A 16,381-nucleotide genomic window follows, 5' to 3' on the forward strand; every position below is an offset into this window, starting at 1 on the left:
ATTTATAATTTATTGGATCGACACATATAAATAAATGAAGTGGAGGCAGAAATGGTTCTAAAATAAACAATATAATCAGGCACTTTTAATGTTATATGGAATGCTCTCGGTGGCAAGAACCAATTCTGTGGAATCCGTCTGCTCTAAGACAGGTTTGAATTCCAATAATTCATTGGCATGAACACATCCACAACAGCCTCCTTGCTTTACAAAATGAACTGTAACAATTTAATCCACTGGCTGGGGCGGGGGGCGGGCATGCAGAAGGAGTGATTGGCTGCGCACACCAACGTTACATGTGTACAAGCAAGCAATATCAAACTTCGGTAAAGTCAGTCAGCATGCCAATCTCATTCACCCAGCAAAGCTATATCTTTTATTATTGTTAAAATAACAACTTTATAAAAACCCAATAAAACCAACAAGCTGCTTCTTAGTTAGGCTAAGCCTTCTCTGATTGAGGGAGGTTTGCAGTTACCTCCTGGATTTAACAAGATCCTCAGAAAATATCAGTCATTTTTTTTTTTTTTTAAAAGCTTCATTCTGATCCTTAAGGTACATACATGAGGTTCTCTGACCTAACTCCGGGGGCCCAAGGGAATTAACTCAATGCCAACTTTTGTGGGCAAAATGGCAATATGTTTCTTTAGCCTGAAGAGCACATGATTTAAACATCCCTAAACGAGTTACTCATCATCTTAAGCCAGCGAATTGCCCATGGCACCTGCTGGCAAGCCCCAGGAGCTGCAGTAATACAGGATGCCTCTCACTGACAATCCAGGTCCTTTCTGTTTCGAAGAATTCAGACACTTAACATTCGAGTTACTCTCACCACTTTTCTGGAGTAGGAAACAAACTGTATTAAACTTCAGGGACAAGACTAGAAGACGTTTTTAAGCGGTTCAAAAAAGTCCTCACTATCTAACCTCGTACATGAAGGATGAGTAGGAGGGTCAGGTACTGGAGGTCTTCTAGCAGCCCTGGGGCCTGTACCACAGGCAACAGTCAGCACTGTCAGGAGGTAGGGGGTGAAGGGAAGAAAATTTGGTATGTGTGTACACGTACAAGTTGACAGACAGTAAGCCGCCTGTGTAACAGCCAAGAACGCATAAAACGTATAGTCAGTTATATCAAACCAGACTAAACAGAGTACTAAAGCCAGGCTATAGTGCGCCAAAACTTAGCTAAAAATACTGCACTGGAGTTTATTAACGCCATTTGAAGATGTCCATGGCACAAAGATAATCAGAGCAGGAAATATGAGGCAAGTGTCTGCGAGGTACAAACACAGACATTTGTGCTTTTGTTCTTTTAAAAAAAAATAAACCACCCAATTTTACCTCAAACCATAAACCATTTTTGGCACGTTAGGGTGCAGCTGTAATGTGGACACAACTCTGACAAAGTGGATCCCTGCCCTTGTTGAGCAGGCTGGAGCTGTAACATGTTCACTATGTTTGGATAGTTTTGGTCCGTTCACGGTTAGGTGATCCAGTGAGATTCCATGTTCTTTAGGTACAGGCTTGTCCTGAGCCGCAGGCTGCACTCCAACAGTCCTCATTCATTTTTCTTTTTCAAGATCTTCAGGAGTGCCTTGGACATGAAATAGGGTCTCTCAGTCGTGCCATCGTTCCTCTCCAGGTCTTCCACTGCATAGATAGCAACATTAACAACCATGTTTATCAGTAAGAATCCAACACATCCCAGTCCCGTTAACTGGGTGCAATACCAGTATACAAACACTTGCTGCAGTTAACCCTGTCCTGCCAAAACCACCTTTCAAAACAGTAGCAACTTATGAAATGAAATGAAAATCGCTTGTCACAAGTAGGCTTCAAATGAAGTTACTGTGAAAAGCCCCTAGTCGCCACATTCTGGCGCCTTTTCGGGGAGGCTGGTACGGGAATCGAACCGTGCTGCTGGCATGCCTTGGTCTGCTTTCAAAGCCAGCGATTTAGCCCTGTGCTAAACAGCCCCACTATGAGGGGGTGCTTCTCAGAAGAGTAAATCTTTAGCAGCTGAAGGTTGATTGAATAAAGACAAATTGGTTTCCAGTGGCAGTGTCAAAGGAATTTGAGTGCAGAAATGACTGAATGATATTAATAATTGAATGGTTATGACATTATTTTATACGCAAGTTAAAGCCCAACTATTCTAGAGTGGTTACGAATGAAAGCTCTGAACAATCCTTAGGAGCTGTAAGTGAGTGAGAGGCAAAGATCCCACGTGACGGACTGGCCACAAAGATGACAAGTTGGATCCAAAATTGACTGAGAGGCAGGAACAAAGGGAGAGGGTCGAGGGGTATCTGTGGGACTGGAAGGCTGTTTCGAGTGGGGTTCTGCAGTGTTCAGTATCGTGCTCCTTGCTTTTTGTGCTACATACCCACCATCTGGATTTGAATTAAGGAGAATTTGCAGATGAAATGAAATGAAATGAAATGAAAATCGCTTATTGTCACAAGTAGGCTTCAAATGAAGTTACTGTGAAAAGCCCCTAGTCGCCACATTCCGGCGCCTGTTCGGGGAGGCTGGTACGGGAATTGAACCGCGCTGCTGGCCTGCCTTGGTCTGCTTTCAAAGCCAGCGATTTAGCCCAGTGTGCTAAACCAGCCCCGATGTTGCAAAATGTTACTACCTTTTTCACAAATCAATCTCCACTGATCAACCTCTCACCTTATCCCTCAGCCACTTCTTTCTCCACAAACACAGTTAATTCATTCTTGTACCCATTACATCATTTCACTCTCCAACCCGAGGGGCTATTCCAGAATTTGATTACCCTCTGGGAATGAAAATGGCTCCCAGCGCAGTCCCAGTACAAACAGAAACATTCCCACCTTCACACTGTTAGTTATCACTAACGCGGAGAATCTTTCAGAGATAAAACAAGGGCGGTGGAGGAGTGACAGGGTTCTCCCAGAGTCTCCCGCTAATCGTTGGTGTGATAATAGTGACTGTGCTTCATTCCAGAAGCTCTTTATCACTCTTCCAGCATCTGTGGAGTCTGAGGAGAGTCGTAATCCTTTCTGTACAGAATGTCGCGCAGCTCCTGCGACGTGTAATATGGTCTCTCTGGAGAGCCGTCATTCCGCTCCAGATCTTCACCTGGTTAAGCAGCGGCCGCAGAGGAAAGGCAGAGGAATCCAAACACATCCCCGTGCAGGAGTGATGAACGGAGGCAGACAGTGCGAGAGCAAGAGAGGAACGGAGAGGAAGAGCAAAAAGGAGAAAGAAGAAGGCAATGATCAGAGTCAGTAAAAGGAAATGGCATCGGACAAGAATACAGGCACAGCTCAGGCTGTCAGATGGCAATAAGCAAATCAGAATTCAGGAAAAACAAAGGCAGCTGGAAATACAAATCCACCGTTATCTGCACAGAGGATTGAGAAGGATCTACACAGACCAGTAACATATCTGCTTTTTTCAAACGTTCCTCACAATGAAGCAACTGCAGAAGTGCTGAAAAACATTACACACAGAAATCCCCTGAATGTGTTAACAGGACTATCCAGCTGTCTACCTTCAGGGATGCTCCCAAAAAAAACAAAAAACAAAAGCTGAGTTTGCAGTTGTTCAGCATCAGTGCTGCAAATTGAAGACTTTGTTTAAGGTGTCCGACTCAATATTTACAGCTGTGAGCTACAGGTTTCTTGCTTCGGCTGAGCTGGGAGTGCATTGCACGAAGGTCGTATCGGGGTTAGAGATTCTAACCAGGCCCAGCTTAACCCCACCGGGGAAAGACCATGGATCAGTGCTCGACTCACCAACCAGCCCTGCTGATTTGTAATTTTCACCCCATCCTAACCGATGGAACGACAGGGGGGGAAACAAAGCAGATAGGAAGAAAGGTAAAACAAAGACGGGGAAATGGAAGCACATGAGCAGATTCAACAACCCGCTGAGGGCCAGGCTGACCCTGACAACATGGGCCAGTTAGATGCCGATAACCTTTGGAAATCGGTGTTGTGCCATCAATTAACACAAGACGAGTAGTGAACGAAACTGTGGCTTTAATAAGCTAAACAGAAAGCCTCCTGGCCACTGATCCCGAGCTGGGGCAGGGCCGGAGGTCAGCCACCTTTATACCGAGCCCGAGGGGAGGCGGAGCCATCAGGCAGTGGTTTACCACAATACATGTAGTACATTAACAATTTACCACAATAAATATAATACACTAACAGTGGTTTACCACAATCGGAAACACTAGTGATCCTGGAAAGATACTTCAGGTCCTTTCCCTGCTGAAATGCAGCTGAAAGGAATGCAGGCCACCGACACGACAAAGAAACCAAACAAAATCACACCTGAACTTTCAACTCTGGATCTTCTGGGTGTTTACAAAGATCCTTTGACTGGCACGTATTCCAAATTCAATATTTATTTTGCCAGGTTTAAAAATACTACTTTCCAGTTCATTCTGTTACAACACTTCATTATTTGAGATTAATTATTAAAATGTCGACTAAATTTTCATTATCAGAACTCCGTTTTCTGGGTCCTCCTTTAGTTACAATTACTCAAACACACACAGATTAAAAGTACCCGAGTGCTATACTCACAAAAACAGAGGAACAATGTGTCCACACACATCCCGTACACACTGAAGAACCCGTGTGCAACAAGGTAGGAGCCTATGATCAGAGTCTGCAACACAGAGGAAATGTTACTGCTTCAATCAGTGAGCTTTACCACAATCTCCGCGCTGCTGCACCATTCAGACCCGAGACGTATTCTAGCTGTTCCAGTCCCCCTATACCCAGCAACAAGAATATACAGCAGTGCACAGGATATCTCACTAGGAGATAGGATTCTCCGCACTGCCATACTGATCCACACCTCACACACAGCAACCCACAAATAACAATAAATACCCGCAACTCCTCAGAAAAAGTACCTTCTCCTCAACAATGTTCCTCACTCGTGCTCTGAAAGTACGGTATCTCCCGGGTCTATAGTTTCATGGGCATTGGGTTCCTCTTCTAGTTGTGTGACAACACTGCCTCCAATTTTATGGGGAGCGTACAGGCCATTCCTTTAAATGTGTGGCCCTTTTAATTTTGTTTTATGTAGCCATGCACGCTGTAACTGAAGGGGCCAGGTTGTGTTTGACCTGCACAGGGGCCTTTTCCTCACAGGGAACACGGCTGTTGGAGTATGGTGGGCATCAAACCGCAGAAAGATTCTCTCCTTGCCTGATGTACACACACATATACATTTTCCAGCAGGGGGTCACTAGATTGTCATTAGGAGAAATAACCTGGAGCAATTTTCCCTCACTTACCCAAGACACAGAACCCAAAGGGTAATGTCCAAGATGGGCTATCTAGCAGAGTGAGGTGTGAAAGTTATGGGATCTTGTTGGCTTCTATGGCTCAGCTTCTCACTGTAAACACACCGATTGGCATCTTTATTTCCAGTTAAATGTCTGCAACAAAGCAGGACCAATGGGAGCATGTGTTTCCAAAGCTTTACTTTGTTGGATCCCCACGAAAGGTCCGTGTGTCCGTGTCTGTGTTCATGCGTGTCCATGTCTGTGCGTCCGTGTCTGCGTGTGAGTGTCTGTGCATCCATGTCTGCATGTCCGTGTGTCCATGTGTGTCCGTGCCTGTGCATCCGTGTCTGCATGTCCGTGTGTCCATGTGTGTCCATGTCTGTGCATCCGTGTGTCTGTGTCTGGATCTGTGTGTCCGTATCTGTGTCCATATCGGTGTGTCCGTGTCTGCGTGTCCATGTTGTGCATCTGTGTGTCCGTATCTATGTGTTCGTGCGTGTCCGTATCTGCGTGTCCATGTGTGTGCGTCCATGTGTGTCTGTGTAGCATGCTGTACTTAAAGCAACACTGATTGATCTCTCTCACCAGCAGTGGAATCCAATAATAATTCAGAGTCGGTGCCTTGTCCTCAAATATACTTATTCGATTGGTGAAGAAGAAAAATCCAAAGACACCTAGGGAAGAGAAGGAAGAAAGTCTCACTGAGTGGTTAACTGGAATGTATAAAGACAAGTGTCCGGTGTTTCACTCTGAAAACTGCTCCAATTATAAATCATGCAGCCAGGAGCAGAGTCCTTATCAATGTTCACTCCCAGACTCTCCTGAAGAGCAGAATCTTACTGCCAATTCTTTACGTGAGAGCTATCCAGTGATAAGTATACAGATGCAGCAAGTCATTCAGAAAGCTCATAGAATGTTGTTGTTTATTAGGTAATTTGGACATTCTGAATTCTCCCTCTGTGACCCGAACAGGCGCCGGAATGTGGCGACGAGGGGATTTTCACAGTAACTTCATTGCAGTGTTAATGTAAGCCTACTTGTGACATTAATAAAGATTATTATTATATTGTGAGGGAATTAATTATAAAAGTAGGGAGGTTATGCTTAAGTTTGCAGGGGGGACTTCCGGTTGTGGCGATGCGGAGCTAAGCCGCACATTTCGGCTGCTCCCGCTAGAACGGACTTTTGGGCTCTCCGGAGGAGCCCCAACGGAAATCTTTTGACCAAATCCCGTGTGGGAAGGTGAAGCAAGGTCCCCCTTCCGTCGCATATGGAGGGGACTAGAAGTGGAGCGGCGGAATTAGAGGCTTTGGAGCAGCGGCAGAAACGAGGGGGAAAAAACAAGATGGCGGAGGGCGGAGATCGAGTAGCATGGGGGCCGGACCAGCAGGAGTTCCTCAGGCGCTGTGTGGAGGAGCTTAAAAAGGAGGTGCTGGCGCCAATGCTGTTGGCGATCTGGGCTGAAGGAGACCCAGAAGGCCCAGGCGGTAGAGCTCAGAGAGGTGAAGGACAAAACTAACGAGAACGAGGACGAGATCTTGGGCCTGGCGGTGAAGATGGAGGCGCACGAGGCAGTGCACAGGAGGTGGGCCGAGGGAATCGAGGTCCTGGAGAACAGGTCGAGGAGGAAGAACCTCCGGATTCTGGGTCTCCCCGAAGGAGTGGAGGGAGCTGATGCCGGGGCGTACGTGAGTACGATGCTCCATTCGCTGATGGGTGCGGAGGCCTCTCCGAGCCCCCTGGAGCTGGAAGAGGCTCACCGAGTCCTGGCGAGGAGACCCAAGGCCGGCGAGCCGCCAAGGGCGATAGTGGCAAGGTTCCATCACTTCGCGGACAGAGAGAGTGTCCTGAGATGGGCCAAGAAGGTGCGGAGCAGTAGATGGGAGAATGCGGTGATCCGAGTCTACCAGGACTGGAGTGCGGAGGTGGCAAAGAGGAGAGCTGGCTTCAACCGGGGCCAAGGCGGTGCTGCATAAAAAAAAGAGTCAGGTTCGGCATGCTGCAGCCAGCGCGACTGTGGGTCACTTATCAGGACCGACACCATTATTTCGAAACGCCAGAAGAGGCTTGGACCTTTATCCAAATGGAAAAATTGGACTCGAACTGAGGGGCTGTGGTTGTGGGGGGAGATGTTGACTGTATACAGGGTTGTAAATATGGGTAAAGAATGTTTCACGGGTGGGATGATGGATGGGGATGGGGGAAGAGTGTTTGATGGGGGGGGGGGAAACAGTGTGGAATGTGGGCGTCGGTGCTGGAGGGAGGTGAGACTCGGGGATGGGGGAATTGGGATAAGGCCGCAACAGGAGCTGCGCCACAGGGGGCGGGGCTGGCTCAGGAAAGCGTGGGCTTTTTCCAGCATTAGGGGGGGGGGGGGATGGAGGAGCGCAAGGAGGAAGAGGGATTTCCACACGGGGCGGGGGGTCAACGGGAAGGCGGGGGAAGGTGGGGTCAGCAGGAGTCAGCTGACTTACGCATGTATTATGGGGGAGCAAAAGAGCTAGATTTGGATCTGGCGGGGAGGGGAGGGGGGGAGTGGGGGTGACAATAGGGTTGCTGCTGCATTGGCCGAGGGGGAACTGAAAATGGAAGAGGTGGTCGGGGCGGGGGTTCCCTGTCTGGGGGACTGGAGGGTGCAGGAGATGCGGGCACAGGACTGGCCTAAAATAGGAGATGGCTAGTCGGCAGGGGCGGGGGGGTGGGTAGCCCCCCAATCCGGCTGATCACGTGGAATGCGAGAGGCCTAAATGGGCTGGTTAAGAGGGCCCGAGTGTTCGCTCACTTAAAGGGACTGAAGGCAGACGTGGTCATGCTTCAGGAGACACATCTGAAGGTGGCAGATCAGGTTAGGTTAAGGAAGGGATGGGTAGGACAGGTGTTCCATTCGGGGCTGGATGTGAAGAATAGAAGGGTGGCAATACTGGTGGGGAAGCGGGTGTCGTTTGAGGCCTAGAATATAGTAGCGGACAATGGAGGCCGATACGTGATGGTGAGCGGTAGGTTGCAGGGGACGGAGGTGGTACTGGTGAATGTATATGCCCCAAATTGGGATGATGCTGGATTCATGAAACGGATGTTGGGGCGTATTCCAGACTTGGAGGTAGGAAGTTTGATAATGGGTGGGGATTTCAACACGGTGTACCGGAAAGAGGCCGGCTGCGGCCAAGGTGCTCGGGGTTTATGGATCAGATGGGGGGGGGGAAGAGAAAGAGTAGATCCGTGGAGATTTGCCAGGCCTTTGGCCAGAGAATTTTCTTTTTTCTCCCATGTACACAAGGCCTACTCCCTGATAGATTTTTTTGTTCTGAGCAGGGCACTGATCCCAAAAGTGGAGGGAAGGAACTGAGTATTCGGCCATAGCCATTTCAGATCACGCCCCACATTGGGTGGAGCTAGAGCTGGGGGAGGAGAGGGACCAACGCCCGTTGTGGCGGTTGGATGTGGGACTGCTGGCAGACGAGGAAGTGTGTGGGAGGGTGCGGGGTTGCATCAAAAGGTAGCTGGAGGTCAACGACAACGGGGAGGTGCAGGTGGGAGTAGTATGGGAGGCGCTGAAGGCGGTGGTCAGGGGAGAGTTAATCTCCATCAGGGCTCATAGGGAAAAGAGAGAGGGCAGGGAAAGGGAGAGGTTAGTGGGGGAGATTTTAAAAGTGGACAGGAGATATGCAGAGGCTCCTGATGAGGGACTACTCAGGGAGAGGCGAAGTCTCCAGACGGAGTTCGACCTGTTGACCACAGGGAAAGCAGAGGCACAGGGGAGGAAAGCACAGGGGGGCGACGTATGAGTATGGGGAGAAGGCGAGCCGGATGCTGGCACATCAGCTCCGTAAGAGGATGGCAGCGAGGGAAATAGGTGGAGTCAAGGATGGCAGGGGAACTACGGTGCGGAGTGCGGTGAAAGTGAATGAGGCATTCAAGGCCTTCTACGAGGAGCTGTATAGGTCCCAGCCCCCAGGGCTCCTAAATGTGATTATGATGCCATCGGTGGAGGGAGAGGCGGAGATAGTGGCAGCTATGGACGCAGAGAAGGCCTTTGACCGAGTAGAGTGGGAGTATCTCTGGGAAGTGTTGCGGAGGTTTGGGTTCGGGGGAGGGTTTATTAGCTGGGTTAAGCTCCTATATAGAGCCCCGGTGGTGAGTGTGGTTACGAATCGGCGGAGGTCGGAGTACTTCCGGCTGAATCGAGGGACGAGGCAGGGGTGCCCCCTGTCCCCCCTGTTGTTTGCATTAGCAATTGAACCTTTGGCCATGGCGTTAAGGGAGTCCAGGAAATGGAGGGGGGTGGTTCGAGGGGGAGAAGAGCATCGAGTGTCGCTGTACAGACGACATGTTGCTGTATGTGGCGGACCCAGTGGAGGGGATGGTGGAGGTCATGCAGATCCTAAGGGAGTTTGGGGACTTCTCGGGCTACAAGCTCAATGTAGGGAAGAGTGAGCTCTTTGTGGTGCAGCCGGGGGATCAGGGAAGAGGGATAGATGACCTACCGTTGAGGAGGGCGGAAAGGAGCTTTCGATACTTGGGGATGCAGGTAGCTAGGAGCTGGGGGGCCCTGCACAAACTTAATTTGACGCGGCTGGTGGAGCAGATGGAGGAGGACTTTAAACGGTGGGACATGTTGCCACTCTCGCTAGCGGGCAGGGTACAGTCGATTAAAATGGTGGTCCTCCCGAGGTTTCTTTTTGTATTCAAATGCCTTCCAATTGTGATCACCAAGGCCTTTTTTAAGAGGGTAGGCAGGAGCATTATGGGTTTTGTGTGGGTGAGTAAGACCCCGAGGGTAAGGAGGGAGTTCCTGGAGCGTAGTAGAGATAGAGGAGGGTTGGTGTTGCCGAATCTGGGTGGCTACTACTGGGCAGCCAACGTGGCGATGATCCGTAAGTGGGTGATGGAGGGAGAGGGGGCGGCATGGAAGAGGTTGGAGATGGCGTCCTGCAAAGGAACGAGCCTGGGGGCGCTGGTGATGGCACCGCTGCCGCTCTCGCCGACAAGGTACACCACGAGCCCGGTGGTGGCGGCAACGCTAAAGATCTGGGGGCAGTGGAGACGGCACAGGGGTGCGATAGGAGCCTCGGTGTGGTCCCCGATCAGAGATAACCATCGGTTTGTCCCAGGAAGGATGGACGGGGGGGTTTTCAGAGCTGGCATCGGGCAGGGATTAGAAGAATGGGGGACTTGTTCATCGATGGGACGTTTGCGAGCTTAGGGGCGCTGGAGGAGAAGTTTGGACTACCCCCGGGAACCGCTTTCAGGTACATGCAAGTGAGGGCGTTTGTGAAGCGGCAGGTGAGGGAATTCGCGCTGCTCCCGGCACAGGGGATTCAAGACAGGTTGATTTTGGGCGTATGGGTCGAAGAGGGCAAGGTGTCGGTGATATACCAGGAGATGAAAGAAGAGGGGGAGGCTTTGGTAGAGGAGCTGAAGGGTAAATGGGAAGAGGAGCTGGGGGAGGAGATTGAGGAGGGTCTGTGGGCTGATGCCCTAAGTAGGGTTAATTCCTCTTCCTAGTGTGCCAGGCTTAGCCTGATACAATTTAAGGTTGTTCACAGAGTGCATATGAAGAGGGCGAGGCTGAGTAGGTTCTTTGGGGTGGAGGACAGATGTAGAAGGTGCTCAGGAAGCCCGGCGAACCATGCCCATATGTTTTGGTCGTGCCCGGCACTGGAGGGGTTCTGGAGAGGAGTGGCGGGAGCAATATCTAAGGTGGTGAAAGTCCAGGTCAAACGAAGTTGGGGGCTAGCATTATTTGGAGTAGCGGACGAGCCGGGAGTGCAGGAGGCGAAAGAGGCCGGTATTCTGGCCTTTGCGTCCCTGGTAGCCCGGCGAAGGATCTTGTTAATGTGGAAGGAGGCGAAGCCCCCCAGTGTGGAAGCCTGGATAAATGACATGGCAGGGTTTATCAAGTTGGAGAGGATTAAGTTTGCCTTGAGAGGGTCTGCGCAGGGGTTCTACAGGCGGTGGCAACCGTTCCTAGACTATCTCGCGGAGCGTTAGATGGAGTTCGGCCGACAGCAGCAGAAACCCGGGGGGGGTGGCATCTCTCTTGGGGGGGGGGGGGGGGGGGGGGGGGGGGGGGGTTGGGGGGGGGGGGGGGGGGGTTGGGGGGGGGGGGGGTTGGGGGGGGGCATCTGAGCAAGAAAAAACATAAATGATCCAGAAAACTGATATGTACGGGAGGAATCCAATGTACAAAGTTCTGTATCTTATTGATTTGCCATGTTTATGTCTTGCCACGTGAGCTGTCTTTTCTTTTTGTTACGGGGGGGGGGTTTGTTTGTATGGTTGAAAATTTTGTTTAAAAATTCTTAATAAACCACTTTTTTAAAAAAGTTTGCAGGGCACGGGTGAGACCACATCTCCAGTATTATGTACAGTATTGGTCTCCTTATTGAAGGGAAGATGTAAACGCATTAGTTCCGAGAAGGTTTACCAGACTAATACCAGGAATGGGCAGGTTGTCTGATGAGGAAACTTTGAAGAGGTTGGGTTTGTAGCCACTGGAGTGAGAGGCGACTTGATTGAAACATGTAAGATCCTGAGGGGTGTTGACAGGGTGGATGTGGAGAGGATGTTCCCTCTTGTGGGAGGATCTAGAACTACAAGGGGTAACTCATTCAAGACGGAGATGAGGAAAACATATACAACATCTACTGTGGGCGGCACGGTAGCACAGTGGTTAGCACTGTTGCTTCACAGCGCCAGGGTCCCAGGTTCGATTCCCGGCTGGGTCACTGGAGTCTGCACGTTCTCCCCGTGTCTGCGTAAGTTTGCTCGACAGTGGAACTCACGATCGCCCCTTAAAGGAGGCAATGAGCAATATGGAGCAGGGGCTAGAAGCCCAGGAGACGATGACAAGGGACTTCGAATAAGCCGTCACGGACCAAGGGGACTGAATCGCGGCACTCGAGGCCAAGGAAATGAGCCTGGTCAGAACCCAGAAGGGACTGAAGGACACAATTGACGACTGGAAGAACTAATTGGGTCGGCATAACCTGAGAATTGTGGAGCTGCTGGAGGGAACGGAACGGAGGGGAGAAACCCCACGGAATACGTAGCAGCGATGCTCGGGAGGCTGGTCGGTGAGGAGGGCTTCGCCAAGCCCCCGGAGATACACCGCACCCACAGGTCGCTTCGGCAGCTGGGCTGGGGAACCACCACGGGCGATAATCGTGCAGCTCCACACGTACCAGGACAAGGAGCAGATCCTGAGGTGGCCGAAGAGCGTGAGAGGGCAAGTGTGACGGACATTCCATCCGCTTGTACCAGGACTTTGGGGCAGACCTGGCCGAGCGGCAGACAGAATTCAACAGTGCCAAATCTGCGCTGTATAAAAGTGGAGTGCGGTTTGGCAGCTGTACCAGAACATGGCTGCAAGAGGTGGAGAGTGGAGGGGCAACCGTGAGCAGAGGCGCAGAGAGAGTGGGGGTAGGGGAGAGGCAGTCGGGGTTCAATAGGGGAAGTCTACTGTTAGGGGAGGCACTACATCAGCGAGCAGGCTGGTGTACGGGAGAAGGTTGCGGCATGGCTCCCGGGAGGGAGGGAGCACCAGGCAGAGGGGAGGGAAACACAGGATGAAAAGGGGGGGGATACAAAGAACAAAGAAATGTACAGCACAGGAACAGGCCCTTCGGCCCTCCAAGCCCGTGCCGACCATGCTGCCCGACTAAACTACAATCTTCTACACTTCCTGGGTCCGTATCCCTCTATTTCCATCCTATTCATGTATTTGTCAAGATGCCCCTTAAATGTCACTATCGTCCCTGCTTCCACCACCTCCTCCGACAGCGAGTTCCAGCCACCCACTACCCTCTGCGTAAAAAACTTGCCTCGTACATCTACTCTAAACCTTGCCCCTCTCACCTTAAACCTATGCCCCCTAGTAATTGACCCCTCTACCCTGGGGAAAAGCCTCTGACTATCCACTCTGTCTATGCCCCTCATAATTTTGTAGACCTCTTAACAGGTCACCCCTCAACCTCCTTCGTTCCAGTGAGAACAAACCGAGTTTATTCAACCGCTCCTCATAGCTAATGCCCTCCATACCATGGATGTGTATGACCCAGTATCAAAAACAAAAACACCCCCAGTTTGGCAACTCGAGGGCTCCGCTCCAGCAGAGTTCATAACCTCAAGATTGAAGTTCACCTCACCAATCCCAGAAGCAGAGAACTGATCTCACATTTTCAGTCAGTATTGTTCTCCCCTCACCTAAAGGTGCTAAATCTTGCTGGTGTATGGAGAGGGAGCAGCGCTGGGTAGGGGGAGCACAAGCCCAGTCCAGGATGGAATTGCCATTCTCTGAAATCACACCACTCTCCTGCCCAATAGCGGTTTATACCGTACAAGACTGCCATTAGAGCCATCCCCAATGTACAGAGACCAGAGTATGGAGTATATACTGACTCACTCCAACGTACAGAGAGCAGAGTATGGAGTATATACTGACCCACTCCAACGTACAGAGAGCAGAGTATGGAGTATATACTGACCCACTCCAACGTACAGAGAGCAGAGTATGGAGTATATACTCAGTCGATTTCGGCGGGAGAACAGCTGGTGAGTCAGTTTCAGCGGGAGCAGTGCGGAAGTGGCTGCTGGGAGGTAAGTCTGTCCTTTAAAAGCACTTGTCTTTGCAGGGGCAGGCCAGTCGATTTCGGCGGGAGTGGAGCTGGCTGGTTAGTCAACTTCAGCAGGAGCTGAGAATTTATTTATTTATTTATTTTAAATTAGTGTTTTAGGCGGGAACAGGAAGTCGACCCGCGGACGTCTGGGAAGACCCTCACCAATAAATTCTGGTGGAGAGGAAACCCGAGACACTACACGTGTAGTGTCTCCCACCCGCCCTCCTCCTCTAACCTAATAATAAAACCCATTGGTCTGAGGTAAGTACCATATTTTATTACATTATTATTATTTTTTAATGAAAAATTTAATTTAGCTGTTAGCCAGATCTTGGTAGAAAGTTGGAGAAATGGCAGGGAAGGGAGTGCAATGTTCCTCCTGCAGGATGTTTGAGGTGAGGGATGCAGTTAGTGTCCCTGCTGATTTTACCTGCAGGAAGTGCTGCCATCTCCAGCTCCTCCAAGACCGAGTTAGGGAACTGGAGCTGGAGTTGGAAGAACTTCGGATCATTCGGGAGGCAGAAGGGGGTCATAGAAGGGGTCAGCTTCAGGGAATTAGTTACACCAAAGATTGGAGATAGGTGGGTAACTGTGAGAGGGACTGGGAAAAAGCAGTCAGTGCAGGGATCCCCTGCGGTCGTTCCCCTGAGAAACAAGTATACCGCTTTGGATACTTGTGGGGGGGGGGGGACTTACCAGGGGTAAGCCATGGGGTACGGGCCTCTGGCACGGAGTCTGTCCCTGTTGCTCAGAAGGGAAGGGGGGAGAAGAGCAGAGCATTAGTAATTGGGGACTCTATAGTTAGGGGCACAGATAGGAGATTTTGTGGGAGCGTGAGAGACTCACGTTTGGTATGTTACCTCCCAGGTGCAAGGGTACGTGATGTCTCGGATCGTGTTTTCCGGGTCCTTAGGGGGAGGGGGAGCAGCCCCAAGTCGTGGTCCACATTGGCACTAACGACATAGGTAGGAAAGGGGACAAGGATGTCAGGCAGGCTTTCAGGGAGCTAGGATGGAAGCTCAGAACTAGAACAAACAGAGTTGTTATCTCTGGGTTGTTGCCCGTGCCACGTGATAGTGAGATGAGGAATAGGGAGAGAGAGCATTTAAACACGTGGCTACAGGGATGGTGCAGGCGGGAGGGATTCAGATTTCTGGATAACTGGGGCTCTTTCTGGGGAAGGTGGGACCTCTACAGACAGGATGGTCTACATCTGAACCTGAGGGGCACAAATATCCTGGGGGGGAGATTTGTTAGTGCTCTTTGGGGGGGGGGGGGGTTTAAACTAATGCAGCAGGGGCATGGGAACCTGGATTGTAGTTTTAGGGTAAGGGAGAATGAGAGTATAGAGGTCAGGAGCACAGATTTGACGTTGCAGGAGGGGGCCAGTGTTCAGGTAGGTGGTTTGAAGTGTGTCTACTTCAATGCCAGGAGTATACGAAACAAGGTAGGGGAACTGGCAGCGTGGGTTGGTACCTGGGACTTCGATGTTGTGGCCATTTCGGAGACATGGATAGAGCAGGGACAGGAATGGATGTTGCAGGTTCCGGGGTTTAGGTGTTTTAGTAAGCTCAGAGAAGGAGGCAAAAGAGGGGGAGGTGTGGCGCTGCTAGTCAAGAGCAGTATTACGGTGGCGAAGAGGATGCTAGATGGGGACTCTTCTTCCGAGGTAATATGGGCTGAAGTTAGAAACAGGAAAGGAGAGGTCACCCTGTTGGGAGTTTTTTTATAGGCCTCCTAATAGTTCTAGGGATGTAGAGGAAAGGATGGCAAAGATGATTCTGGATAAGAGCGAAAGTGACAGGGTAGTTATTATGGGAGACTTTAACTTTCCAAATATTGACTGGAAAAGATATAGTTCGAGTACAATAGATGGGTCGTTTTTTGTACAGTGTGTGCAGGAGGGTTTCCTGAAACAATATGTTGACAGGCCAACAAGAGGCGAGGCCACGTTGGATTTGGTTTTGGGTAATGAACCAGGCCAGGTGTTGGATTTGGAGGTAGGAGAGCACTTTGGGGACAGTGACCACAATTCAGTGACGTTTACGTTAATGATGGAAAGGGATAAGTATACACCGCAGGGCAAGAGTTATAGCTGGGGGAAGGGCAATTATGATGCCATTAGACGTGACTTGGGGGGGATAAGGTGGAGAAGTGGGCTGCAAGTGTTGGGCACACTGGATAAGTGGGGCTTGTTCAAGGATCAGCTGCTGCGTGTTCTTGATAAGTATGTACCGGTCAGGCAGGGAGGAAGGCGTCGAGCGAGGGAACCGTGGTTTACCAAGGAAGTGGAATCTCTTGTTAAGAGGAAGAAGGAGGCCTATGTGAAGATGAGGTGTGAAGTTTCGGTTGGGGCGATGGATAGTTACAAGGTAGCGAGGAAGGATCTAAAGAGAGAGCTAAGACGAGCAAGGAGGGGACATGAGAAGTATTTGGCAGGAAGGATCAAGGAAAACCCAAAAGCTTTCTATAGGTATGTCAGGAATAAG

At 50.4% G+C, this 16,381-nt stretch overlaps 1 protein-coding gene across 1 annotated transcript in view; it reads right to left on the reverse strand.

Moving 5' to 3' along the window:
* Positions 1 to 52: 52 nt before the first annotated feature.
* The window catches only part of slc44a2 (solute carrier family 44 member 2 (CTL2 blood group)), a 143,583-nt gene continuing 127,254 nt past the window's right edge, over positions 53 to 16,381 (reverse strand). The window contains exons 20-22 of the mRNA XM_072490763.1: positions 5,860 to 5,948; positions 4,562 to 4,646; positions 53 to 1,649 (exon numbers count right to left, since the gene is read on the reverse strand). Coding sequence (XP_072346864.1) covers positions 1,558 to 1,649; positions 4,562 to 4,646; positions 5,860 to 5,948 — 266 coding nt within the window. The 3' untranslated portion in view covers positions 53 to 1,557. The remainder of the gene's footprint in view (positions 1,650 to 4,561; positions 4,647 to 5,859; positions 5,949 to 16,381) is intronic.

The sequence above is a fragment of the Scyliorhinus torazame genome, chromosome 27 (assembly GCF_047496885.1).
Source record: "Scyliorhinus torazame isolate Kashiwa2021f chromosome 27, sScyTor2.1, whole genome shotgun sequence".
In the NCBI taxonomy this organism is placed as follows: Eukaryota; Metazoa; Chordata; class Chondrichthyes; order Carcharhiniformes; family Scyliorhinidae; genus Scyliorhinus; species Scyliorhinus torazame.